Source organism: Trichomycterus rosablanca, chromosome 1 (assembly GCF_030014385.1).
Source record: "Trichomycterus rosablanca isolate fTriRos1 chromosome 1, fTriRos1.hap1, whole genome shotgun sequence".
Classification (NCBI taxonomy): domain Eukaryota; kingdom Metazoa; phylum Chordata; class Actinopteri; order Siluriformes; family Trichomycteridae; genus Trichomycterus; species Trichomycterus rosablanca.
This window is the reverse complement of record NC_085988.1, coordinates 4,022,299-4,048,949: the sequence shown is the minus strand read 5'-3', so window position 1 is coordinate 4,048,949 and position 26,651 is coordinate 4,022,299. Positions and strand designations below refer to the sequence as shown.

Sequence of the window (26,651 nt, the reverse complement as noted above, 5' to 3'; positions counted from 1 at the left end):
CAGCACTGAATCTCCAGCTAAAGATCTTCTCTCCTAACACTCATCATGATGATGAACTAGAAGAAAAGACCAGACAATGTCCAAAATCAAGCTTTATTTCAGCACAGCAAAACTACAGGAAGAGCAACAGGACACTGAACAGAGGAAAGACAGAAATGCAGCATTGTGTAGAACTAAAACTCCATTGTAGAAGCATGTGGAAGTGTCTCCATGTTCAGTTCTATCTGGGAGCTGCTAGCCTTCACACTGGTTCTTTCTGAATACGACGGGATGATCGACGCCACCGTGAGAGACCTTACAGCCAAACTCCTCCCCCTTTTCCCACTGTGCTTTGCTGAGGGTCAGGGTGCTGCCACGCCTCCAACTGCCCTCTTTCAGTTCTTCTGCTCCGGTCACCACCCCGTCCTCCAGCACTCTGCCGTCCACCGTCCAGCTCACCAGCGCCCCCTGTGGAGAGTAACCAGACAGCAGGCAGAGCAGCGAGGCCGATCCCTCAGACAGCTGCAGAGAGGAGGGAGGGAGCAGAGACACGGACGGCTTCACCGTGGGACCGGCTGTACAGGAGAAACAGAACAAAAAGTCCCATTTAGAAACGTTTCCACATCATTTCCTCCTTACTGCTTATTAAGCATCCAGACTGGAAACCTTCATCTGTGTTCAATCATCAATGCAGTGCTGCTGCACACTGTTCTCACATCACTGCAGTTCAGTAGAAACATCTGCAAGCCTCTGTTAGCACATATTCAATATCAACTCTTATTACTTTAGCATTCAACACAACTGACTGCAGCACATCCAGATGTAGCTGATTACAGAAATATTCATTGTTTAGCACAAACACACAGCAGCATTCGTCTGGATTTTACATCAGCACCAGTCACTCGTACCAGTTTACACCAGACTTCATCAACCAGAGACCAGCTTTATATTTACCATCAAAAACACCTGCACATTTATTCAGTCTTTAATATTCAGAAACTGTAAGTATTTAGTAAAGGTTGAATATTTAGTAATTGTATATACAGTGGTACCTTAACTTAACATTATTTGGTTCTGGGCGTGGCACTGAGTTTCAAGGTATTTTTCCCATAAGGATGTTTGTGAAACCTGTTAATGTGTTTCATGGTTCTGTGGAACTGCATATATTTCATTATTTGAATATTTTATTATATATATTAAAAATAATATTATAATATTATATTCCATTACCAACAATTTATTCCTGTAGCAAATGTTGTTTACAATCACCATATTACATTTTTAGCTTCTAACTAATTCTGATCTGGAGTTATAGAAGTAAAAAGAGTCCATGTTGGTCTCCAAAAGTCTCCAAGAAGAAAAACAAGTGGATTAAATCCCTGATGTAACAACACACTGATGTAGATTTGGCCTCAATGTGAAGAAGAGAAGCTCAGGTAAGCAGCAGTTATGATTTTATGCTGCTCTCTGGTTGATCTGGGTCTCGGTGCTGCTGTTTATTGTGCACTTTCCTTTTGCAATGATAGCAAAGCATTATCATGATCACGGACAGCATTAATGTGAACAAAGCGACAGTCCCACACAGTTCCAGTTTAAGCTAAAAGTCGAGTTTAAAGGTACAAATTTCTCCACGAAGGGCGTCAAGTTTCAAAGATTTCAAGTTTAGGGGACGTCGAGTTACAAGGTACCACAGTATTTATTTAAGGTTAAATATTCAGTTACTGTTTATTTATTGTTATTAATACTTATTTTTTCTCTTGTTTATATGAAAATTAATAAATGATATTAAAAAAAAAAAAAAAATTTAATGTAGAAGAAATAAAACTACTTACTGACGCTGAGTTTGGTTCCTCCACCAAAAGTGTAGCACAGTGATACATTCCAATGAAGCCGTCGTACAAAAACCTCTGTTCCACTCCAGTGATTCAACACACACACGCACACACACACACACACACACACACACACACACACACACACTATAAGAGCTGTAGTTCTGATCAGACTGGGTTCAGGACCTTCAGAGTCACTGAGACGCAGCACAATGATGAAGGTTCTGATTCTACTGCTGAATACACTCGGCCTCCTCACTCAACGTGAGATTCACTGTTTATTTACTATCTTCATATCAGTCCTCCAACATCAGCGCTCACCATCACCGTCTCTTTATCACCTTCAACTTTTCTCTCTTCTTCTCTTTAGAGTCGTTTGGAGAAATCATCATGACTCAGACTCCAGGATCTCACTCGGTTTCTCCAGGACAAACTGTTACCATCAACTGCAGAGCCAGTCAGGGCATTGGCAGCTACAACCACTGGTACCAGCAGAAACCTGGAGAAGCTCCTAATCTCCTGATCTATGCTGCAACTACTCGTCAGTCTGGGATTCCTGGACGTTTTAGTGGAAGTGGATCTGGTACAGAATTTACTCTAAAAATCACTGGAGTCCAGGCTGAAGATGCAGGAGATTATTACTGTCAGCAGGGTAGCAGCGCTCCCATCACACAGTGTTATTTACTGGTACAAAAACCTCCCTCAGCTGTAGAGGAAGTTCTCTGAAACACACACTGATCTGAGATCATCTGCAGAGCTGCTAAAGCTGCACTCCACTGAACATCATCATCTACAAAGCACTACAGTACTGAGCATGTTCCTCTCTTTGTGGTGTTCTCCTCACTGTGGAACAGGGATTCTCATCAGCACATGGAACATCTCACTAGTAGAATGAAGGTTTGAGATGAAGCAGCAGTGCTAGAAGAGATGATATGAATGAAACCATCATGACATGTTCTGTACATTCAGATAGATGTGATTACAGTGAATGTAAAATACACTATAGGGCCAAAAGTATGTGGACACCTGAACATGTGCTTGTTGGACATCCAAGTCCATGTTCCCAGAAAACACTCCCCCTAGTTTGCAGTTCTAACAGTCTTCACTCATCTAGAAAGTTTTCCACAGGATGTCAGGTTCTGATGCTGGACATGAAAACCTGCCTCACAATTGATGTTTCAATTCAGTCCAAAGATGTTCAATAGGGTTTAGATTAGTACACTAGAGTTCCTCATCATATCACGTCTTTATGGACCTTGCTTTGTGCACAGGAACATAGTCATGCTCAAACAGGAAAGAGCCTTCCCTAAACTGTTGCCACAAAGCTATAACCATATAATTTATATAACTGGTTTTATACACCTGTTTGCAACAAGTGTGGCTGAAACACATGAACCAAATAATTAGGAGGGGTGTCCACATACTTTTGGTCATATAGTGTTCGGTCTGATCAATTCAAGTATCAGTTCATACAAACAATAAAATGTGCTGAGAACGATTCATCACTTAGATCAAATCTCCTGATTGGTCGTTTCATGATTGAATCGATTCCTTTCATACTCCATATGTACCAGCTGATTGTTCTTTGACCATAAGGTGGCAGTATTGCATCTCTGAGTGACACATTCACACTGTTCCACTCCAGTGATCACACACACACACACACACACACACACACACACACACACACACACACACACACACACACTATAAGAGCTGTAGTTCTGATCAGACTGGGTTCAGGACTTTCAGAGTCACTGAGACGCAGCACAATGATGAAGGTTCTGATTCTACTGCTGAATACACTCGGCCTCCTCACTCAACGTGAGATTCACTGTTTATTTACTATCTTCATATCAGTCCTCCAACATCAGCGCTCACCATCACCGTCTCTTTATCACCTTCAACTTTTCTCTCTTCTTCTCTTTAGAGTCGTTTGGAGAAATCATCATGACTCAGACTCCAGGATCTCACTCGGTTCCTCCAGGACAAACTGTTACCATCAACTGCAGAGCCAGTCAGCACATTGGCAACGAACACGGCTGGTACCTGCAGAAACCTGGAGAAGCTCCTAAACTCCTCATCTATAGTGCAACTACTCGTCAGTCTTGGATTCCTGAACGTTTTAGTGGAAGTGGATCTGGTACAGAATTTACTCTAAAAATCATTGGAGTCCAGGCTGAAGATGCAGGAGATTATTACTGTCAGCAGAGTAACAGCCTTCCACTCACACAGTGTTATTTACTGGTACAAAAACCTCCCTCAGCTGTAGAGGAAGTTCTCTGAAACACACACTGATCTGAGAAGATCTGCAGAGCTGCTAAAGCTGCACTCCACTGAACATCATCATCTACAAAGCACTACAGTACTGAGCATGTTCCTCTCTTTGTGGTGCTCTCCTCACTGTGGAACAGGGATTCTCATCAGCACATGGAACATCTCACTAGTAGAATGAAGGTTTGAGATGAAGCAGCAGTGCTAGAAGAGATTATATGAATGAAACCATCATGACATGTTCTGTACATTCAGATAGATGTGATTACAGTGAATGTAAAATACACTATAGGGCCAAAAGTATGTGGATACTTGATCATGTGCCTGCCCTCCCCCTACTTTGCAGTTCTAACAGCCTTCACGCTTCTGGAAAGTTTTCCACAAGACGTCAGGTCCTGATGCTGGACATGAAAACCTGCCTCACAGTTGATGTTTCAATTCAGTCCAAAGGTGTTTAATAGGGTTTAGATCAGGACACTAGAGTTCCTTTATCATATCACGTCTTTATGGACCTTGCTTTGTGCACAGGGACATAGTCAGGCTCAAACAGAAAGAGGCCTTCCCTAAACTGTTGCCACAAAGCTATAACCATATAATTTATATAACTGGTTTTATACACCTGTTTGCAATGAGTGTGGCTGAAACACATGAACTTTATAATTAGGAGGGGTGTCCACATACTTTTGGTCATATAGTGTTCGGTCTGATCAATTCAAGTATCAGTTCATACAAACAATAAAATGTGCTGAGAACGATTCATCACTTAGATGTGGAGAAGATCCACTAGATGAACTTCAAACTCCACATGGTTCTTCATGTAGTGAACCTCTTTATTCTTCTTATTGTTTTCAGGATCCAGAGGTCAGGTGACTGTGACTCAGAGTCCTGCAGTAAAACATGTTGATCCAGGAGCTTCAGTCACCATCAACTGTAAAACCAGTTCTGATGTTGCACACTATAGTTCCAGTCAATATTATTTTGCCTGGTATAATACTGGTATAGTACTTTCCTGGGAGCATGCGCGAGTGCAGCCCGTTACAGTTGCTCATTGTTTACAGTCGCTGTTACTTTATTATCTCTATTTATACTTAATTTAAGTTTTTATACTTTTAGTTAGTAACTTTGTGAAGCTGTGCCCTCTCGAATCATGCTAGTAGAGAGAGTTTTGGTTTATTTTTTCGTTGTGAAAATACTTTTTTCACTCACCGCGGCGCAGCAACATGTCCGTTTCGTATACAGCCGCGAACAGCTGATCGCGTTGAAGCCGGCCGGCATAGCGGACATTACAACAAACATCCCGGCAGAATTATGGAGACGAACACACAGGGGATGCAGAGGAGGAATGAACCAACGCACAGCTAAAGCGAGAGCGAGACGACGGCGAATTATGGAGAAAAAAAGCATATAAACCGCGCGTCCCCTCCGTTGTTATGGGAGCACTAACCAGGAGTCAACGGGAGTACCGGGAATGTAGTTTAATGTGCTTTACGGAGACATGGCTACACCAGGACATCCCGGATAACATTGTTTACATTGATGGTTTTCAGACTGTTGCCCCGATTTTGAACTGCTTACTGTAGGACTCAGACCATATTATTTACCGAGGGAGTTCTCGCACGTCATAATGGTGGCTGTTTATATTCCCCCCTCGGCAAACCCGACATCAGCCTGTGATGCTATACATTCATCTATAGCACGTCTCCAAACCCAACACCCGAATTCCTTCATAGCCATTTCAGGTGACTTTAACCACGTCACTATGACGAAGGCACTACCACACTTTACTCAGTATGTGGACTGTCCCATCAGAGAGGAGCGAACACTGGATCTGCTGTACTGCAATGTTAAAGATGCATACAGCTGCTTCCCCCTCCCCCCTCTGGGTAGATCTGACCACAACCTGGTACATCTCAGCCCCTGTTATGTGCCCATTGTTAAGAGCCGACCTGTGACCACACGGACAGTGAGGAGATGGTCAGAGGGGACTCATGAGGTACTGCAGGACTGTTTTGAGACCACAGACTGGCAGGCACTCTGTGAGCCGCACGGAGAGGACATCGACGGGCTCAATGAGTGCATAACAGACTACATAAATTTCTGTGTGGACTCCATTGTCCCAACCAGGACTGTAAAGTGTTACCCAAACAACAAACCATGGGTAACGAAGGACATTAAATCCCTCCTTAACGACAAGAAGAGGGCATTTAGAACTGGAGACAAAGAGGAGGTGAGAACGATCCAGGGGAAGCTAAAGACCACAATTAGAGAGGGTAAAGACAATTACAAGAGAAAGCTGGAGTGTAAACTCCAGCAGAACAACATGAGAGAGGTTTGGAGTGGAATGAGGACCATCACTGGTTTCAGGTCCACCGACAGCAGAGAAGTAGAGGGCAGTGAAGACAGGGCCAACAAACTAAATCTGTTCTTTAACAGGTTTGACACTGCAGGCCCTGCCCTCCCCCGTCCCGACTACACTGCTATCGGTCCCCTGCAGCCCACCCCACTCACCCTCCCTCCAATCCTTGATTGTCTGCCCCCCTCCTGTGATAGCCCAGCTCACACCTCCAACCCCCCATCACAAATCTCCCCTACTGTGTACATCACTGCTGACCAGGTGAGGAGCCAGCTGAATAGACTCCACACAAACAAGGCTGCTGGCCCCGATGGGGTCCCCCCCAAGGTCCTTAAAGCCTGCGCCAACCAGCTGTGTGGAGTCCTGCAGTATGTCTTCAACATGTGCCTGAGTCTCCAGCGTGTCCCCGTGTTGTGGAAAACGTCCTGCATCGTGTTGTGGAAAACGTCCTGCATCTATTCCGAAGACGCCGCGCCCTAGTGACGTCAAGGACTACAGACCAGTAGAACTGACGTCCCACATCATGAAGACCATGGAGAGGCTAGTCCTGGACCAGCTCCGACCCATAGTCCAGCCACTTCTAGACCCACTCCAGTTCGCCTACCTGCCACGTCTGGGAGTTGAGGACGCCATCATCTACCTGCTTGACCGAGTCTATACTCACCTGGACAAGCCAGCCAGCACGGTGAGGATCATGTTTTTTGACTTCTCCAGTGCATTCAACACAATTCATCCGGCTCTTCTGGGTGAGAAGCTGACAGCGATGCAGGTGGACACCCCCCTCGTGTCCTGGATTACAGACTACCTGACCGGCAGACCTCAGTACGTGCACCTGCAGCACGGTGTGTCGGACAGAGTGATCAGCAACACCGGAGCACCACAGGGAACTGTTCTCTCTCCCTTCCTCTTCACCCTCTACACCACGGACTTCAGCTATCGGACTGAGACCTGCCACCTTCAGAAATTTTCTGATGACTCAGCGATAGTTGGATGTATCAGCAAGGGTGATGAGGACGAGTACAGGGCTACGGTGAAGGACTTTGTCACATGGTGCGAGCTGAACCATCTACAGCTTAATGTGACAAAGTGGTGTGAGTGCTATCCTTTATGCAGTTGCATGCTGGGGCAGCAGGCTGAAGGTGGCCGATGCCAACAGACTGAACAAACTGATCTGTAAGGCCAGTGATGTGGTGGGTGTGGAGCTGGACTCGCTGACGACAGTGTCAGAGAGGAGGATGCTGTCTAAGCTGAAGTCCATTATGGACAATACCTCTCACCCGCTGTACAACACACTGGAAAGACACAGAAGCACGTTCAGTCAAAGACTCATTCCACCCAAAAGCACCACGGAGCGCCACAGGAGATCATTCCTACCTGTGGCCATCAAACTTTACAACTCCTCACTTAAGTAATAGACCTTATAATACGTGCAATATGATAGTTGTATCATAAATAGTGCAATATACAGGGGTTGGACAATGAAACTGAAACACCTGGTTTTAGACCACAATAATTTATTAGTATGGTGTAGGGCCTCCTTTTGCGGCCAATACAGCGTCAATTCGTCTTGGAAATGACATACACAAGTCCTGCACAGTGGTCAGAGGGATTTTAAGCCATTCTTCTTGCAGGATAGTGGCCAGGTCACTACGTGATGCTGGTGGAGGAAAACGTTTCCTGACTCGCTTCTCCAAAACACCCCAAAGTGGCTCAATAATATTTAGATCTGGTGACTGTGCAGGCCATGGGAGAGTTCAACTTCACTTTCATGTTCATCAAACCAATCTTTCACCAGTCTTGCTGGGTGTATTGGTGCATTGTCATCCTGATACACGGCACCACCATTGGATGCACATGGTCCTCCAGAATGGTTCGGTAGTCCTTGGCAGTGACGCGCCCATCTAGCACAAGTATTGGGCCAAGGGAATGCCATGATATGGCAGCCCAAACCATCACTGATCCACCCCCATGCTTCACTCTGGGCATGCAACAGTCTGGGTGGTACGCTTCTTTGGGGCTTCTCCACACCGTAACTCTCCCGGATGTGGGGAAAACAGTAAAGGTGGACTCATCAGAGAACAATACATGTTTCACATTGTCCACAGCCCAAGATTTGCGCTCCTTGCACCATTGAAACCGACGTTTGGCATTGGCACGAGTGACCAAAGGTTTGGCTATAGCAGCCCGGCCGTGTATATTGACCCTGTGGAGCTCCCGACGGACAGTTCTGGTGGAAACAGGAGAGTTGAGGTGCACATTTAATTCTGCCGTGATTTGGGCAGCCGTGGTTTTATGTTTTTTGGATACAATCCGGGTTAGCACCCGAACATCCCTTTCAGACAGCTTCCTCTTGCGTCCACAGTTAATCCTGTTGGATGTGGTTTGTCCTTCTTGGTGGTATGCTGACATTACCCTGGATACCGTGGCTCTTGATACATCACAAAGACTTGCTGTCTTGGTCACAGATGCGCCAGCAAGACATTGTTAGGATTTTTGGAACATAACATCATTATTAAACATAAATTCAATATGGGAAGTTTTACGGCATTTTTAAAGTTTTACGACATTCATGCCGCATGGCCCTTTGTTCAAAATGGCTCCTACCATGCTCCCTTGGTAGGGTCCCTGCCGAGGGGGGGGGGAGGCGGAGCCTGTGCTCTTTAGCACATTTCATTGGCTCCAACAGCAGCGGCGGAGGAGGAGCCTAGACTAGTTTAAAAGAACGGCGCGCTCAGACGCTGTCTCTCTCTTTCTTTGGCTGTTGTTTTTCTAGATTGCAGGAGAAAGGAGCGCCGATCGGCTTAGCTCTGACTTATATTCACAGATCATTTCTTACACTTAATAAAGTGTTTTTGAAGAGTACTTTCTGGATTCACTGACTGCTTCTTCAGGGCCTCTCGAGAAAAAGATTCGTCCCAACAACGTGCACCAACAATTTGTCCTCTTTTGAACTCTGGTATGTCACCCATAATGTTGTGTGCATTGCAATATTTTGAGCAAAACTGTGCTCTTACCCTGCTAATTGAACCTTCACACTCTGCTCTTACTGGTGCAATGTGCAATTAATGAAGATTGGCCACCAGACTGGTCCAATTTAGCCATGAAACCTCCCACACTAAAATGACAGGTGTTTCAGTTTCATTGTCCAACCCCTGTATGTCACCACTGCATCTGCCACTTTATTTTAAGAGGGTTTTAAGTGTATTTTAAGAGCGGTTTGCCACTTTATTTTAAGTTTTTACTTTACTCTACTTTTTAATATATTCTTACCTTTTAATATATTCTTAATACATATATACAATCTGAGCAACTGTAACATCTGAAATTTCCTCTCGGGGATCAATTAAGTATTCTGATTCTGATTCTGAATACACACAACTCAGCAGTACACAGGTGAGTACCACCATCCATAAATTTTACAGTGTTGAAACCATGATGTCCAAAGAAAAGGACGAGTTTAAAGCTAAATGGATGGAGATTTTTTACACTTGATACTTTTCATCCAAACATCAGTCATAAAAACACTAAATTATTTTGTTTTCAAATGAGCATTACTAGCATTACTGTTGTTAGCAGGTGTAATGTGTTAGGGAAGAAGAAGATTGTGTGATCATGCAACACTTCACAAATATGAAAGAATAGAGCTGATAATGTAAGATTTAGTTTTTAGCAGTTGTGCCTCAGCTCCAACACAACCAGTAAAACCAGTACACACAATAATGAAGCAAATGGTGGAGAACATACTAAACCTCCTTATTTACTCATGAGATTTTAGGCTCAGAATAATCAGCACTAAATCTATAAAGATTCATGTTATTCACATCTGAGCAAAACCTCCAAACTACTAACTCTGTAGAGACCAAAACTAGCATCATAAACCAGCTTCTGAGAGAGAAACAACAAAATCACAAGTTTAAAACAAATAAAAATAAGTCATATATTTTTTTGGGGGTTCTTTTTTTAATGTGGTTGTAACTTGTAACTCCTCAATTCACCAGCGAGTCACAAAACAACTGAAGCAAACAGCACATGGAGATAAAGTAGTTTCTACTAGATGAGCTCCAGCTGCTGATTGTTAGCTGTAATAAGGTGAAGTTCAATCCTATTGGTTTGGTATGAAGGTGCACCAATCAATGCAGGAGTTACCACCTCCAGACCCGCCCCCAATCCCAACCAAAGCCAGCAGCTCTGTTCAAAATGTCCTACTGCCCCAGTATATACTGCATACTAATCCTATAGTAGTGTGTACTATAGTATGCAGTATGATTAAACTGAACCATCTTCTGGTTTACTGCTTCATCTTGGAACTTGCTGTCAGTTCAATTCTCTTTTAAGAGTTCTTCTAAACTCAAGTCCTCTCAGTGTTGGAACATATTTAATAAACATGAGCTAAATAAATAATAAAAGGTTGTTCCTTCCTCGTTTCACCATAATGTTTAGTATGGCATTATAGAAGCTGTATGGTGGTGCAGCTAGTAGTGTGGAGACCTGGGTTCAATTCTCACCTCTTGATGGTGATACTTATGTAAGCTTTCTCTGTGTTCTCAGATATTCTCTTCTGCAACGCTAAGGCGGAATTGGCTAAGCAAGTAAATGTGTCTGTGATCTACACCAGTTTTACACCACTGTGGCCCTGATCAGGATGAAGTGGTTGTTATTATGTTAATAATAATAAAGCTTGTATTTAGGAGAAGTAGTGAGTGAGTGAGGTGTTTCCTGTACAGAGTGAATGATTGTACTGTATCACATCCTCCCCCTCAGCACCTGCAGTCGGTCCCAGCTGCAGCAGTGCAGTTACTGTACACTTCCACTCACCCAGGTTTTTGTACCACCATATAACACTGTGTGAAGATCCAGCTACTGCTGATATAATGTGCACTCTGACAGTAATAATCTCCTGCATCTCCAGTCTCAATTCTACTGATGGTCAGAGTGAAGTCAGATCCAGATCCACTGCCACTGAAACGATCTGGAATACCTGAGTGTAACTTCTTTGCATATCTAATCAGGAGTTTAGGAGCTTCTCCAGGTTTCTGCTGATACCAGTGTAACCAATCATCTCCATCACTATCTCGATTAACAACAGGACTGGATTTACAGTTGATGGTGACTGAAGCTCCTGGATCAACATGTTTTACTGCAGGACTCTGAGTCACAGTCACCTGACCTCTGGATCCTGAAAACAATAAGAAGAATAAAGACGTTCACTACATGAAGAACCATGTGGAGTTTGAAGTTCATCTAGTGGATCTTCTCCACATGGCAGAGCCTCCTCACCAGTAGAACATAAAGCATCGTGTTACCTTGAGTGCAGAGAGCCAGTGTGCAGATGAAGATGGAGATGAAGGTCATGGTTGATGTGGGTGAAGATGCTGGTCAGCAGCTCTCAGTCATGAAGTGTTAAACTCACAGAGCTTTAAACACTGACAGAGCACTGAAGCATGTAGTGTGTGTGTGTGTGTGTGTGTGTGTGTAGAATCACTGGAGTGGAACAGTGTGAATGTGTCACTCAGAGATGCAATACTGCCACCTTATGGTGAAAGAACAATCAGCTGCTACATATGGAAGTATCTCCTGTACTGTCTCTTATTCTCCCTTTATTTACTATAGTAATTGTGACCTGCACTCATGTACTCAGTATTAAGGAGGGGTGTCCACATAATTTAAAATACTCCATATGATCTAAATAAAGACAGATGATAGTTTTATATAAAAGTTGTAATAAATGATCAGAAAGAGTTACAAGGTTTAGCTGAACTGAGCTGGAACTGAGATGCTGGTCTGTGGAACAAACAGACCATTTAAACCATCAACAGCAGAAACTGGAACCAGTCAGTATTTCATCTTAAATATTCTGTAGAATCCTCATGATCATCTGATCATCAGCTCTCATTTTATATTGGTGAGAACTGGTTATGTTTAAAACCACATCAAATGATGATCAGCTTTTATTTTCAGAGTACAGAGAGTGTAGATGAAGATCCTCCTCCTCATATCCACTATTAGGTGAATCTACCATATGTTCACATTGTAGGTATACTGTTACTGACTGTATCTCATCTGTAATTATGCACAGTGTTACGTGTTCAGTGATTTACGAGGTAGAAAGGAATCGATTCAATCATGAAATGACCAATCAGGAGATTTGATCTAAGTGATGAATCGTTCTCAGCACATTTTATTGTTTGTATGAACTGATACTTGAATTGATCAGACCGAACACTATATGACCAAAAGTATGTGGACACCCCTCCTAATTATTAGGTTCATGTGTTTCAGCCACACTCATTGCAAACAGGTGTATAAAACCAGTAATATAAATTATATGCTCATAGCTTTGTGGCAACAGTTTAGGGAAGGACCCTTCCTGTTTGAGCATGACTATGTTCCTGTGCACAAAAACAAGGTCCATAAAGACGTGATATGATAAGGAACTCTAGTGTCCTGATCTAAACCCTGTTGAAAACCTTTGGGCTGAATTGAAACATCAATTGTGAGGCAGGTTTTCATGTCCAGCATCAGAACCTGATGTCTTGTGTAAAACTTTCTAGATAAGTGAAGACTGTTAGAACTGCAAAGTAGGGGGAGGGTTTTATGGGAACATGGATTTGGACTGGGATGTCCAACAAGCACATGCTCAGGTGTCCACATACCTTTGGCCCTATAGTGTATTTTACATTCACTTTAATCACATCTATCTGAATGTACATAACATGTCATGATGGTTTCACCACAACACAAAGAGAGGAACATGCTCAGTACTGTAGTGCTTTGTAGATGATGATGTTCAGTGGAGTGCAGCTTTAGCAGCTCTGCAGATGTTCTCAGATCAGTGTGTGTTTCAGAGAACTTCCTCTACAGCTGAGGGAGGTTTTTGTACCAGTAAATAACACAGTGTGAAGGGATAGTCATAACCCTGCTGACAGTAATAATCTCCTGCATCTTCAGCCTGGACTCCAGTGATTTTTAGAGTAAATTCTGTACCAGATCCACTTCCACTAAAACGTCCAGGAATCCCAGACTGACGACTAGATGCAGCATAGATCAGGAGTTTAGGAGCTTCTCCAGGTTTCTGCAGGTACCACTGAATGTTGTTGCCAATGTACTCACTGGCTCTGCAGTTGATAGTAACAGTTTGTCCTGGAGAAACCGAGTGAGATCCTGGAGCCTGAGTCATGATGATTTCTCCAAACGACTCTAAAGAGAAGAAGAGAGAAAAGTTGAAGGTGATAAAGAGACGGTGATGGTGAGCGCTGATGTTGGAGGACTGATATGAAGATAGTAAATAAACAGTGAATCTCACGTTGAGTGAGGAGGCCGAGTGTATTCAGCAGTAGAATCAGAACCTTCATCATTGTGCTGCGTCTCAGTGACTCTGAAAGTCCTGAACCCAGTCTGATCAGAACTACAGCTCTTATAGTGTGTGTGTGTGTGTGTTGTGTGTGTGTGTGTGTGTGTGTGTGTGTGTGTGTGTGTGTGTGTGTGTGTGTGTGTGTGTGTGTGTGTGTGTGTGTGGAATCACTGGAGTGGAACAGAGGTTTTTGTACGACGGCTTCATTGGAATGTATCACTGTGCTACACTTTTGGTGGAGGAACCAAACTCATTGTAAACAGTAAGTAGTTTTATTTATTCTACATTACAAATATTTAAATTAATAACAGTAAATATACAGTAACTAATATTTAGTAATTGTGTCTATTGACGAACATTATATGAATATTAAAGACTAAAAAAATGCGCAGGTGTTTTTGATGGTAAATATAAAGTTGGTCTCTGGTTGATGAAGTTTGGTGTAAACTGGTACGAGTGACTGGTGCTGATGTAAAATCCAGACGAATGCTGCTGTGTGTTTGTGCTAAACAATGAATATTTCTGTAATCAGCTACAGTCATGTGAAAAAGTTAGGACACCCCATGAGAACCTTTGTCTTTTTGAACATATTTAAACATAATGAACATTTCAGCTTCATTAAATGTTAAAAATTACTTTTAAAACGTATTAAACAAAAATGGAAACTGATTGTGAGGAAAAAGTTAGGACACCGTATGTCCTAATAGCTGTTTATTTCCCCCTTATTTCCTCAAGCACCCTCTGATACAGTGAACAATTCATCATGGGTTATATAATGGAGAGCTTGACAGACCCTGCTGCTGCAAAGTTGTTAAATGTTCTCCACTTGTAATTATTTTCTAATTGTTCTGAGATCTTTTTAAATTCCTTCCCAGACTCATATGCATCTACAAGCTTCTTTCTGAAGACCTCAGAGAACTCTTTAGATCTCACCATGGTGATACCACTCACTTCAATAATCAAGAGCAAACCAAACTAACGTCTGAGCTTTAAATAAAACTCCAGTGTTCTCTAACAATGGTCTAATCATTACAGCTAATGTGGTGACCTGATTCTAATTTTGGACATTTAAGTAGTAATAAATGTGGGGGTGTCCTAACTTTTTTCTCACAAATTTTCATTTTTGTTCATTACATTTTACAGATTGTGTTCAAAATTATTTTTTCAGTTTTCTTTGTTTAATTATATAATCTCAGTTTCTTAGTACTGTTCAAATTAAGCTCAAATATCCATTTGGGGTGTCCTAACTTTTTCACATGACTGTACATCTGGTGTTGAATGCTAAAGTAATTAGAGTTGATATTGAATATGTGCTGACAGAAGCTTGCAGATGTTTCTACTGAACTGCAGTGATGTGAGAACAGTGTGCAGCAGCACTGCATTGATGATTGAACACAGATGAAGGTTTCCAGTCTGGATGCTTAATAAGCAGTAAGGAGGAAATGATGTGGAAACGTTTCTAAATGGGACTTTTTGTTCTGTTTCTCCTGTACAGCCGGTCCCACGGTGAAGCCGTCCGTGTCTCTGCTCCCTCCCTCCTCTCTGCAGCTGTCTGAGGGATCGGCCTCGCTGCTCTGCCTGCTGTCTGGTTACTCTCCACAGGGGGCGCTGGTGAGCTGGACGGTGGACGGCACAGTGCTGGAGGACGGGGTGGTGACCGGAGCAGAAGAACTGAAAGGGGGCAGTTGGAGGCGTGGCAGCACCCTGACCCTCAGCAAAGCACAGTGGGAAAAGGGGGAGGAGTTTGGCTGTAAGGTCTCTCACGGTGGCGTCGATCATCCCGTCGTATTCAGAAAGAACCAGTGTGAAGGCTAGCAGCTCCCAGATAGAACTGAACATGGAGACACTTCCACATGCTTCTACAATGGAGTTTCAGTTCTACACAATGCTGCATTTCTGTCTTTCCTCTGTTCAGTGTCCTGTTGCTCTTCCTGTAGTTTTGCTGTGCTGAAATAAAGCTTGATTTTGGACATTGTCTGGTCTTTTCTTCTAGTTCATCATCATGATGAGTGTTAGGAGAGAAGATCTTTAGCTGGAGATTCAGTGCTGTGTGTTGTGCTTCAGTGAGTTTGGATGAAGGAAGTTGAACATCTGGTGAAAGTGCTGCTCTATTCTGGGAGAAAGCAGATCACTCAGCCGTCTTCATGCAAATCTCACTTTCACCAACCCCAAAGTCTTTGATCTTTATTCATTTTTGTCTGTGGTTTTATTAGAATGATAAAATCTTTGAATTTCACTCATAGATGTAATACTGTCACTTTGTGGTCATAGAACTTCCAGCTAAATCACATGGAAGATTTACATGAAGAAAAACTAAAAATATACTACATGACCAAAAGTATGTGAACACCTGATCATGACCATGCAGGACAATGTATTTTAAAATCACAGTCATCAGTATAGAGAGGGAATAACAGTCTCCACTCTTCTGGAAAGGTTTTCCACAAAAAGAGTTTAATTTTTAACATTTCTGTCAAATCAGCTAAAAGACATTTGTCAGGCCCTGATGTTCAACAAGAACTGATTTATTTGATAAAGGTTTAGCGTGGTTAAACATTGTCAGAAGTATGTAGACACCTCCACATACATTTGTTGGACATCAATTCTGAAGATTCAGGCATTAACTCAATGTCTCCCACACACCCATCACAGCAGAGATGTTCACAAGTTACAAAATACAGTCAAGTCACAAGTCAATATAACACAGATAAAGTATATATAGTAAATGTGTGTTTTTAATGTGAACATATATATTAGTTGTTTATTTTTTATGCTACATCAGTTGAAATTGGAATATTTTTTTTAACACATCTGATGCATCTAAAACAGTTTTAAGGACTGAACATCTAGAGGTAAACAATAAGGTGAACAATAAACGAGATGTTATCAACAATTCCCAGAATAACGGTCTGGGAGCAGAGCAATATAGAATCTCATTCCTTGTCCTCATTACTGATTCCTGAAAGCTTATTGTTCTGTTTTGAGATTGTTTTCAGTTAAGTTTAGATTTTTCTTGATACTAGTTTTGTTCTAGCAACACAACACTATATTACCAAAAATATGTGAACACCCTTTCTAGTTATTTCCTAGTTCAGGTGTCAGCAACATACACGGCTAAGAAAAAGGTATTTGCCCTCTTCCAAATTTCTTCTGTTTTCTTTTTTTTTGCAAATTTGTGTAATAAGATACAACAATAGTAAACACAAAATGCAGATTCTAAATGATCATTTTATTTAATGAAGATAAAGATTTATTCAAGACCTATAATCACTGTGTGAACAAGTAACTGCCCCCTTTGCTACTAAATAAACCAGTTTTCAGTTGTCAACTGGGTTTAATTTTTTTAGCCACACTCAGACACGTTCACTGCCAGACCTGTTTAATCTAAACATGACTTACAGTGCCTTGCAAAAGTATTCAGCCCCCTTGAACTTTTCAACCTTTTGCCACATTTCAGGCTTCAAACATAAAGAATCAACAACAAGTGGGACACAATCGTGAAGTGGAACGAAATTTATTGGATATTTTAAACTTTTTTTAGAAATAAAAAACTAAAAAGTGGGGCGTGCAATATTATTCAGCCCCTTTACTTTCAGTGCAGCAAACTCACTCCAGAAGTTCAGTGAGGATCTCTGAATGATCCAATGTTGACCTAAATGACTGATGGTGATAAATAGAATCCACCTGTGTGTAATCAAGTCTCCGTATAAATGCACCTGCTCTGTGATAGTCTCAGAGTTCTGTTTAAAGCGCAGAGAGCATCATGAAGACCAAGGAACACACCAGGCAGGTCCGAGATACTGTTGTGGAGAAGTTTAAAGCCGGATTTGGATACAAAAAGATTTCCCAAGCTTTAAACATCTCAAGGAGCACTGTGCAAGCGATCATATTGAAATGGAAGGAGTATCAGACCACTGCAAATCTACCAAGACCCGGCCATCCCTCTAAACTTTCAGCTCAAACAAGGAGAAGACTGATCAGAGATGCAGCCAAGAGGCCCATGATCACTCTGAATGAACTGCAGAGATCTACAGCTGAGGTGGGAGACTCTGTCCATAGGACAACAATCAGTCGTACACTGCACAAATCTGGCCTTTATGGAAGAGTGGCAAGAAGAAAGCCATTTCTCAAAGATATCTATAAAAAGTCACCTGGGAGACACACCAAACATGTGGAAGAAGGTGCTCTGGTCAGATGAAACCAAAATCGAACTTTTTGGCCACAATGCAAAATGTTATGTTTGGCGTAAAAGCAACACAGCTCATCACCCTGAACACACCATCCCCACTGTCAAACATGGTGGTGGCAGCATCATGGTTTGGGCCTGCTTTTCTTCAGCAGGGACAGGGAAGATGGTTAAAATTGATGGGAAGATGGATGGAGCCAAATACAGGACCATTCTGGAAGAAAACCTGTTGCAGTCTGCAAAAGACCTGAGACTGGGACGGTGATTTATCTTCCAACAAGACAATGATCCAAAACATAAAGCAAAATCTACAATGGAATGGTTCACAAATAAACGTATCCAGGTGTTAAAATGGCCAAGTCAAAGTCCAGACCTGAATCCCATCGAGAATCTGTGGAAAGAGCTGAAAACTGCTGTTCACAAATGCTCTCCATCCAACCTCACTGAGCTCGAGCTGTTTTGCAAGGAAGAATGGGCAAAAATTTCTGTCTCTCGATGTGCAAAACTAATAGAGACATACCCCAAGCGACTTGCAGCTGTAATCGCAGCAAAAGGTGGCGCTACAAAGTATTAACACAAGGGGGCTGAATAATATTGCACGCCCCACTTTTCAGTTTTTTATTTCTAAAAAAAGTTTACAATATCCAATAAGTTTCGTTCCACTTCACGATTGTGTCCCACTTGTTGTTGATTCTTCACAAAAAATTACAATTTCATATCGTTATGTTTGAAGCCTGAAATGTGGCAAAAGGTTGAAAAGTTCAAGGGGGCTGAATACTTTTGCAAGGCACTGTAACTAGAACCTGTGTGTGAAGCAGGGTAGAAGGTCTCAAACACAGGATGATGTAACATTTTAAAGATCTTCAAATACATATCTGAAAATCAAAATCATAAAAATTAGTCTTCTTCTTCTTCTTTTCCTTGGCCTTTGTCCAGTTCGGTTGCGGGGTCGGCTCTCGGCGGATCACGATCCGCGCATCGATTTGGCACAATTTTTACGCCGGATGCCCTTCCTGACACGACCCTCCCTATTTTTATCCGGGCTTTGGACCGGCACTACAACGCACTGGCTTTGTGCATCTAGCAGCTAGGTATCTATAGGACAATTCAGTGTTTCCAATTAGCCTGGTGGCATGTTTTTTGGACTGTGGGAGGAAACCCACGCGGACACGGGGAGAACATGCAAACTCCACACAGAACGGACCCGGACCACCCCACCTGGGGATCGAAACCAGGACCTTCTTGTTGTGAGGCAACAGTGCTACCCACTAAGCCACCGTGCCGCCCTAAAATCATAAAAATTAATAAGGTCTGGAAAAAGGACTCCAGTTAACCAGAGTGAGAGCCATTATCCAAAAAAATTATGGAACAGTGGTGAACCTCTTTTTTTAACCATACAACTGGACAACAAATCAGACAAACAAAACTTTTTACATTGAATATGTGGTTCCTTAAGACCAATGAATCCACTGAAATCTTATCTTAGATTCTTCCTGTCTGTGTCAGAATTGGTGTTAGTGGTCACAGTACAATGTGCTTCATTCTAGAAGTTTGATGCTTGGGTGTGATATGTGGGAGGTAACATAGAAATGGTTGGTTCGGACGCAGTGGCCTCTCTTTCTCTGTGTTTTGTTTCTAAAAGTGTATTTTGTTTCTAAAGTGTGTTTTATGCCTACGCATGCAAGGGTACAGTGCTATGACGATGTCACTCACAAGATTCTGCCATTCTGGATAAGCCATTCTGGATAAACACTGTTCTCCACTGGCGGAGTTTATTATTATAAAGTGCCGACCCTTCTATCTTCCGAGGGAGTTTGCATCAATTCTGCTCGTCGCTGTTTACATCCCTCCCATGGCAAAAACAGAAGAAAAAAAAATCAGAAGCGAGGCAATAAATGAACTCTACCAAGCCATCAGTAAACAACAAATATCGCACCCAGACAGATTCCTCATTGCCAAGCATATTTTTGAATTAGGGCAGGCCACTATTACGCATGTCCTGATTGATGGACCACAGGCCACAGAGGTGACCCCCATCAACAACATCCTTAACCCTTTGATGCACAACCTGGGTCAAAAGTGACCCAACTGAGTTTTTATTTTCTACATCTTTGCAATAAATTTATTTCGTCATTCAAGCTTCCATGAATTCCTCAATTAACTTGTTTTTGATAATCACAAATCCTTATTTCAGTTTTATATTTTTTACTTTATTAATAAAAATCATTTTTGTATCACTACCCTTCTAATGCACAACATGGGTCAAAAATGACCCTTATGTATTTACTATGGAATTTGACAGAAACTACTGACATTTGTAAGTGTTTGTAGTCAAAAACATATTTACTGATCTTTTGAAAGACAACCAAAGATTAGGCTCTTGAATCTTGAATATGTCTAATACTATTTGCTTGCTAGCTGTTTACATATTCTAGTATAGATAGCTTTTATTAGCTAAAACAGCAAATACATGAATAACTGACAAATGTGCATATGAAAATATTCTTGAATGGATGAATATGGGTCATTTTTGACCCATGTTGTGCATTAGAAAGGGTTTGCTTAGCTTGTGCATCAAAGGGTTAAAGAGATAGCCTCAGAGCCTTGAACACCCAGCCAATTTATCCTTCATTCCTGGTCAATCTCTAACACACCCTAGTCCCACCATGGTTGCTAGGATTATGCACTCACTGGTGCGATCACCTACATTTACATTAAACGCACCCAGAGGCTGCAGACAGAGTTAGGTAACTGCTCCGAACGGTCTGATTCGTTAGACAAAAAAAACAACGAGAGCGAGACCATCCAGTTAACTCCACTGAAGAGGAGGAAGAAAATGGGACCCCTGTTCTCATAGAGCTACAGGAGTAGGCGATCCTAACAGTACCACACTCACATTTAGGCCTAGATTGATAACTCATACCACTACTCATCAGAACCAAGCCGTTGATGTGAGCATGAAAATGTGTCTACTAACCACTTGACATCCACAGTTGTTCCACCTGCATACGGTCCGACCCTCTTCTGTGGGTGGAGCATCGAACCGAGTGGGAGTGATTAACAGCAACTTTAACGCTTCATCTAAAGCCAAGTATATTTTCTCTGTTATTATGGCTCCTGTAGGTGCTCTGTACCCTTGTGTTGAGTGTGGTATGTTAGTTAGTGATAATTTTACATGTGATAAGTGAAGAGTAGTTGTTAGTCTGACGGAGAAGATTTCAGAGTTAGAGGGGCGCATTCGGGCTTTAGAACAGACTAGTATTAGTCAGAAGTGCTTAGATACAGCTGTAACAGTCCCGAATGCCAGTAGTTCAGGTGTAGAGCTCCAGACTCCAGGTGTAGAGCATTAGAGCCCTCACAGAGGGGCGACTGATAGACGTCTCGGCGACATCGTCGTAGAGCTACGCACCAAACTTTTCAGGTCCACGTGTCTAAAAGGTTTTCCCTCCTTAGCGACCCACCTGCTGAGAAACCTGTTAATGTAAGTGCTCTGGTTATAAGAGACTCTCAGCTCCAACATGTGCATATTGCAACCCCCATAGAGACACCAGCGCCCATAGTCACCTGTATTCTGGGGGCCAGGGTGCCCGACATCCAAGCAAATCTAAAAATGCTGGCTAATGCTAATCGTAGATTCTTTAAGATGTTATTTACATCGGCAGTAATGATGTTCATTTGAGGCAATCTGAGGTTACTAAGAATAATGTTGTAGAGGTGTGTGAGTTAGCTAGGTCGATGTCTGAGGCAGTAGTGTGCTCTGACCCCTTAAACAATTCAGCACAGTAGTGAAACCTACAGCAGGTTATTGTCGCTGAGTTACTGGATGTCTAAATGGTGTTTAGAAAACAACATTGCTTTTGTAGATAACTGGTCCACTTTTGAGGGAAGGCCTGATCTTTTGAAACGGGATGGTGTTCACCCCTCTGGTCCCCCTGGTTCTTTCCAAATTATCAACTAAAAAAGGCTTTAATTGTTGGAGACTTTAATATTCATTAGGAACATGATCATGTTCCACTTAAAATCATGTTTGACTGTATTTCAGAATCTGTAGGTGTTACACAAAATGTATCAGGACCCTCTCACTGCTGTAAACATACCTTAGACTTAATTCTAACTTGTGGTATTGACAAAGATAACCGTAGAAAATATATTTGTAATGGTTTGATACCTTGTTCTAGAGGAAATTACGGTATTGTCCACAGACTGTAATGTAAACCAGAATGTAATGACCCTACAAGCCTTAACAGTCAAATAAGAGAATAGAAAGAAGCCTTGGTCCAGGGCCATTTCACTTAAGAAGATGGAGATACAAGGAATGCTATCCATGTTTTGGGTCAGCATGAGTTTTGGGTTTTCCATGGTAAGACCTTTAAGTGGATGGTGGAAAATGCTCTTGGCTATGCTGGATACCTTGTTGCTGCCATGACAGAAATCTTCTGGGGAAAAAAAGATCCCAGAAACCATGCAGAAAACAAGAGGGCTCTCTGGACATATATAGAGCACTTTCCTGAGGGCCGATATGCTGTCCGGATCAAGCTAGAGAACATGGCTATGCAACCAGTCACCCAGCCCTCCACCAGCACTCAAGCTACCACCCAGTCCTCCACCAGCACTCAAGCTACCACCCAGCCCTCCACCAGCTCTCAAGCTGCCACCCAGCCCTCCACCAGCACTCAAGCTACCACCCAGTCCCTCCACCAGCCCTTAAGCTGCCACCCAGCCCTCCACCAGCTCTCAAGCTGCCACCCAGCCCTCCACCAGCTCTCAAGCTGCCACCCAGCCCTCCACCAGCTCTCAAGCTGCCACCTAGTCCTCCACCAGCACTCAAGCTGCCACCCAGCCCTCCACCAGCACTCAAGCTACCACCCAGCCCTCCACCAGCCCTCAAGCTGCCACCCAGCCCTATAACTTCCTCCTGTTCCCTCCCTGCATTCGCTGCTGGTTGTGAAAAGTAGCAGTGTGACAAACGTCGAGAAGTGCTGGTTGGGAATTGAGAAGCGCTGGTGTTTTCCATTTGTGTACACTTCTGCTCTTGGTTAAGGTTGGCTTCTTGTTTAAGTTTACCTTCTGTTTTAACCTGTGCCGGTAAGAACTTTAGCAGTTCTGACATACCAAACTCACTTCAGCATGTTTTACTCAGTTATTCCTGTGCTCATATCTCACAGACCTTACAGACATCACAAGTCACATCATAGGAACAGTAATGCCAGTAACCTCATCTACCCCCAACTGTTGCAGCAATCTCAAACAGTGGTGGTAGGTGGGCTCTGGAACTGTCATTCAGCCGTCCAAAAAGCTGACTTCATCTCAGCTCCTGCATCATCACTTCCTTGACTTCCTGGCACTGATTGAGACCTGGATCACAACTGAAAACTCGACTACACCAGCAGCCTTATCCTCCGCCTACACCTCTCATACACTGAGAGGATCTGGTAGGGGTGGTGGTACAGGTTTGCTCTTGACCAGGAAGTAGCACTTGTAGCACTACTCCTGTTAACCTTTCTCATCTTAACATTTCATCCTTTGAATTTCATGCTGTTACTATTACCTTCCTATGGTCCATGGTCTGCATGCGTACAAGGTGTGCTACAAAACAAAAAGAAAAAGACAACCTACACAGAAATGGTTCCATGTAGATCAACTAAAAACATATGGGAACTAACAGGACACCTAAGGAAATTGCTTGTGATCAATTGTTCTCTTCCAGTTCCGGCACCACTCTAGTGGCTGCCAGTTGCAGCAGTCCGTCTTCCATGTGTGCTTTTTTACAGTTTTTTCTACTTTAATTACTACATTATTTAAGTTTTTTAACCACTTATCTTCAACCTCTTATTTTCAATTTAACTATGGCCAACACCCTCGTGTTTTTACTGCTGCTTTGGGGATTACTATTTGCATTCACATCGGGTGAACTCGAGCACAGTCATGGATCCATTGTTTACACCAGAGAACAGCTGTTAGCACTTAGCAACACCGCTGCTAACCCGGAGAAGTTTTCTGAGATTCCACAGGAACTGAGGAGATCTGGGAAACACGCCGGTGCTGAGCATCGCACCAGCAAAAGACGCTATAAACCTGTTCTTTCATCGGTCATCGTGGGGAATGTAAGATCTTTACCTAATAGAATGGACGCCGTTGACTCGGCACCAGCGGGAATACTGTGAGTGTAGCCTGATGCTGTTTACGGAGACATGGCTAACCGAACTAACAGCGTTCAAATTCGGCGTGTGGACAGGACTAAAGACAGCGGTAAGTGGAAAGAAGGGGGACTGGCTGTGTTTATTAATGATAGATGGTGTAACCCCAGACACATCACTATTAAAGATCAAATCTGCAGTATGGATATTGAACTGTTAGCCGTTAGCACGAGGCCATATTATTTGCACGTTATTGCGATAACTGTCTACATTCCCCCTCTGTTGACACGAATTCGGCATGTGACGTCATCCACTCAGTCACAAGCAGACTGCAGACACAGCATCCACAGGCTCTCATCCTGATCTCTGGGGATTTTAATCATGCTTCCCTGTTCTCCACGCTCCCAAATTTCAAGCAATATGTGAACTGCCATACAAGAGACAATAAAACACTGGACTTGTTTTATGGCAACACCAAAGAGCCATATAACACTTAACGCTTTCCCCCCTTGGGCAAGTCAGACCACAACCTGGTTCACCTCATGCCTGTTTACAAACTATTTGTTCACAGACAGCCACCCAGTTTACAGGATGTAAGAAGCTGGTCTAACGAGGCTTACAAAGCTTTGAAAGACTGCTTTGACACAACAGACTGGGATGTTTTTCGTGAACCACACAGTGAGGATGTTGACGGACTTACAAACTCATTCTGTCATTTCCTCCTTCAGACACACAAGTCTCAGCTCGCATCTCAGCATGTCTGTGAGATATCTCACAATGGATGTCGGCTCATCACCTAAAACTAAATCCCAACAAGACAGAGATGTTACTCATTCCTGGAGATCAAAATCCAACCCAGGACCTAGTCATTTCTCTTGATGACTTTCAGATCAGAGAGGTATGCTGGATATCCAGGATAAGTTTGTGCCAGTTCCTCCTCTACAACGTCAGGAAGATTCGACCATTTTTCTCCATGAAAGCTACTCAAATTCTGGTCCAGTCACTTGTAATCTCACAGTTGGACGACTGCAACTGTCTCCTGGCAGGTGCTCCTATGTCCACTGTAAGGCTTCACACTGCCACATCACCCCACTGCTGCATTCTCTTCACTTGCTTCCTGTAGCTGCACGTTTACCTCCCTGACAACTGTGCCATGTTTTTCAGCTTGTCAAATAGAAAACCTGCTTACAGTATCACAAACAACCTGACTTGCCTCCATGACAGGTATGCACCCTCCATAAATCAATGTACTGGTGTCTTAATGTTGACATTCCCATGTGTACCTCTTTAATCAGACACAATCATGTCACCGTTATCATTACTGTCCATAGGGCTTCTGGGAATGTTCACAGATAACTTGAAGGCCGATGTGGCTTATTATTCAGCCCACGCCTCTGCTGTGTCCACTATAAGATGCAAGCTGTAGTTATTTCTAAGCTGTAGTTATTTGGGTGAGTTGAATACTCTGGATTGCAACTGTACATAAATAATAAATAAAGGCCCATTACAATATCTAAACAGGAGCTTCTCTCATAGTATATGTGCTAGATCCTCATGAGCTTCTACTAGATAAGATTTATTTCAGCTAAAACTAAATTCAAAAGAAAGTGGACATTACAAGAGCTTAGATCTTTTCCCCCTTAAATGAACATGATTTAATAGGTGGTGAGGATGATTATACACTAATAACACAAAATAATAAATTATGTTAAATCCCTGAACTTATTAGTCCCACAATTGTAAATAAATGAATCAAATCAAATCCTTTATTACTCTAAACTCCATTGATAAAAACACAGGCTTCATGATGGCCTTCAGAGCACTTAATTTAAATGTATACAATGTTCTAGTAAAGCTAAATGAATGGACATTCTTACACCAGTAAACTAAAATAAATACTAAAATTTTTCAAATGAACTTAACTAGCATTACTAGCATTGCTGTTAGCAGGTGTAATGTGTTAGGAAGAAAAAGATTGTGTGATTGTGCAACACTTCACAAATATGAAAGAATAGACTAAATGTATAAAGATTCATGTTATTCACATCTAAGCAAAACCTCCAAACTACTAACTCTGTAGAGACCAAAACTAACACCATGAAATTATTAAACAAAATAAAAAAAACTAAAAGAATGTGACTTTTGTTTGAATGTTTCTTTTTTAAAATGTGGTTGTAACTTGTAGCTCCTCAATTCAGCAGCGAGTCACAAACCAACTGAAGCAAACAGCACATGGAGATAAAGTAGTTTCTACTAGATGAGCTCCAGCTGCTGATTGTTAGCTGTAATAAGGTGAAGTTCAATCCTATTGGTTGGGTATGAAGGTGTGCACCAATCAATGTAGGAGTTACCACCTCCAGACCCGCCCCCAATCCCAACCAAAGCCAGCAGCTCTGTTCAAAATGTCCTACTGCCCCAGTATATACTGCATACTAATCCTATAGTAGTGTGTACTATAGTATGCAGTATGATTAAACTGAACCATCTTCTGGTTTAGTGCTTCATCTTGGAACTTGCTGTCAGTTCAATTATCTTTTAA

At 42.4% G+C, this 26,651-nt stretch overlaps 1 pseudogene and 2 gene segments (V, D, J or C); 2 read left to right on the top strand and 1 right to left on the bottom strand.

The window, feature by feature from the left end:
* Positions 1-26,651, top strand: part of LOC134316941 (zinc finger protein 850-like) — a 1,214,164-nt pseudogene that overhangs the window by 696,045 nt on the left and 491,468 nt on the right.
* LOC134317477 (Ig kappa chain V region Mem5-like) lies at positions 101-13,867 on the bottom strand. The segment is given in 4 exon segments: positions 101-554; positions 1,812-1,846; positions 13,341-13,635; positions 13,742-13,867. Coding segments are annotated over 4 exon segments (702 nt in total).
* Positions 1,934-15,732, top strand: LOC134317519 (Ig kappa chain V region Mem5-like). The segment is given in 4 exon segments: positions 1,934-2,075; positions 2,182-2,479; positions 14,017-14,051; positions 15,285-15,732. Coding segments are annotated over 4 exon segments (705 nt in total).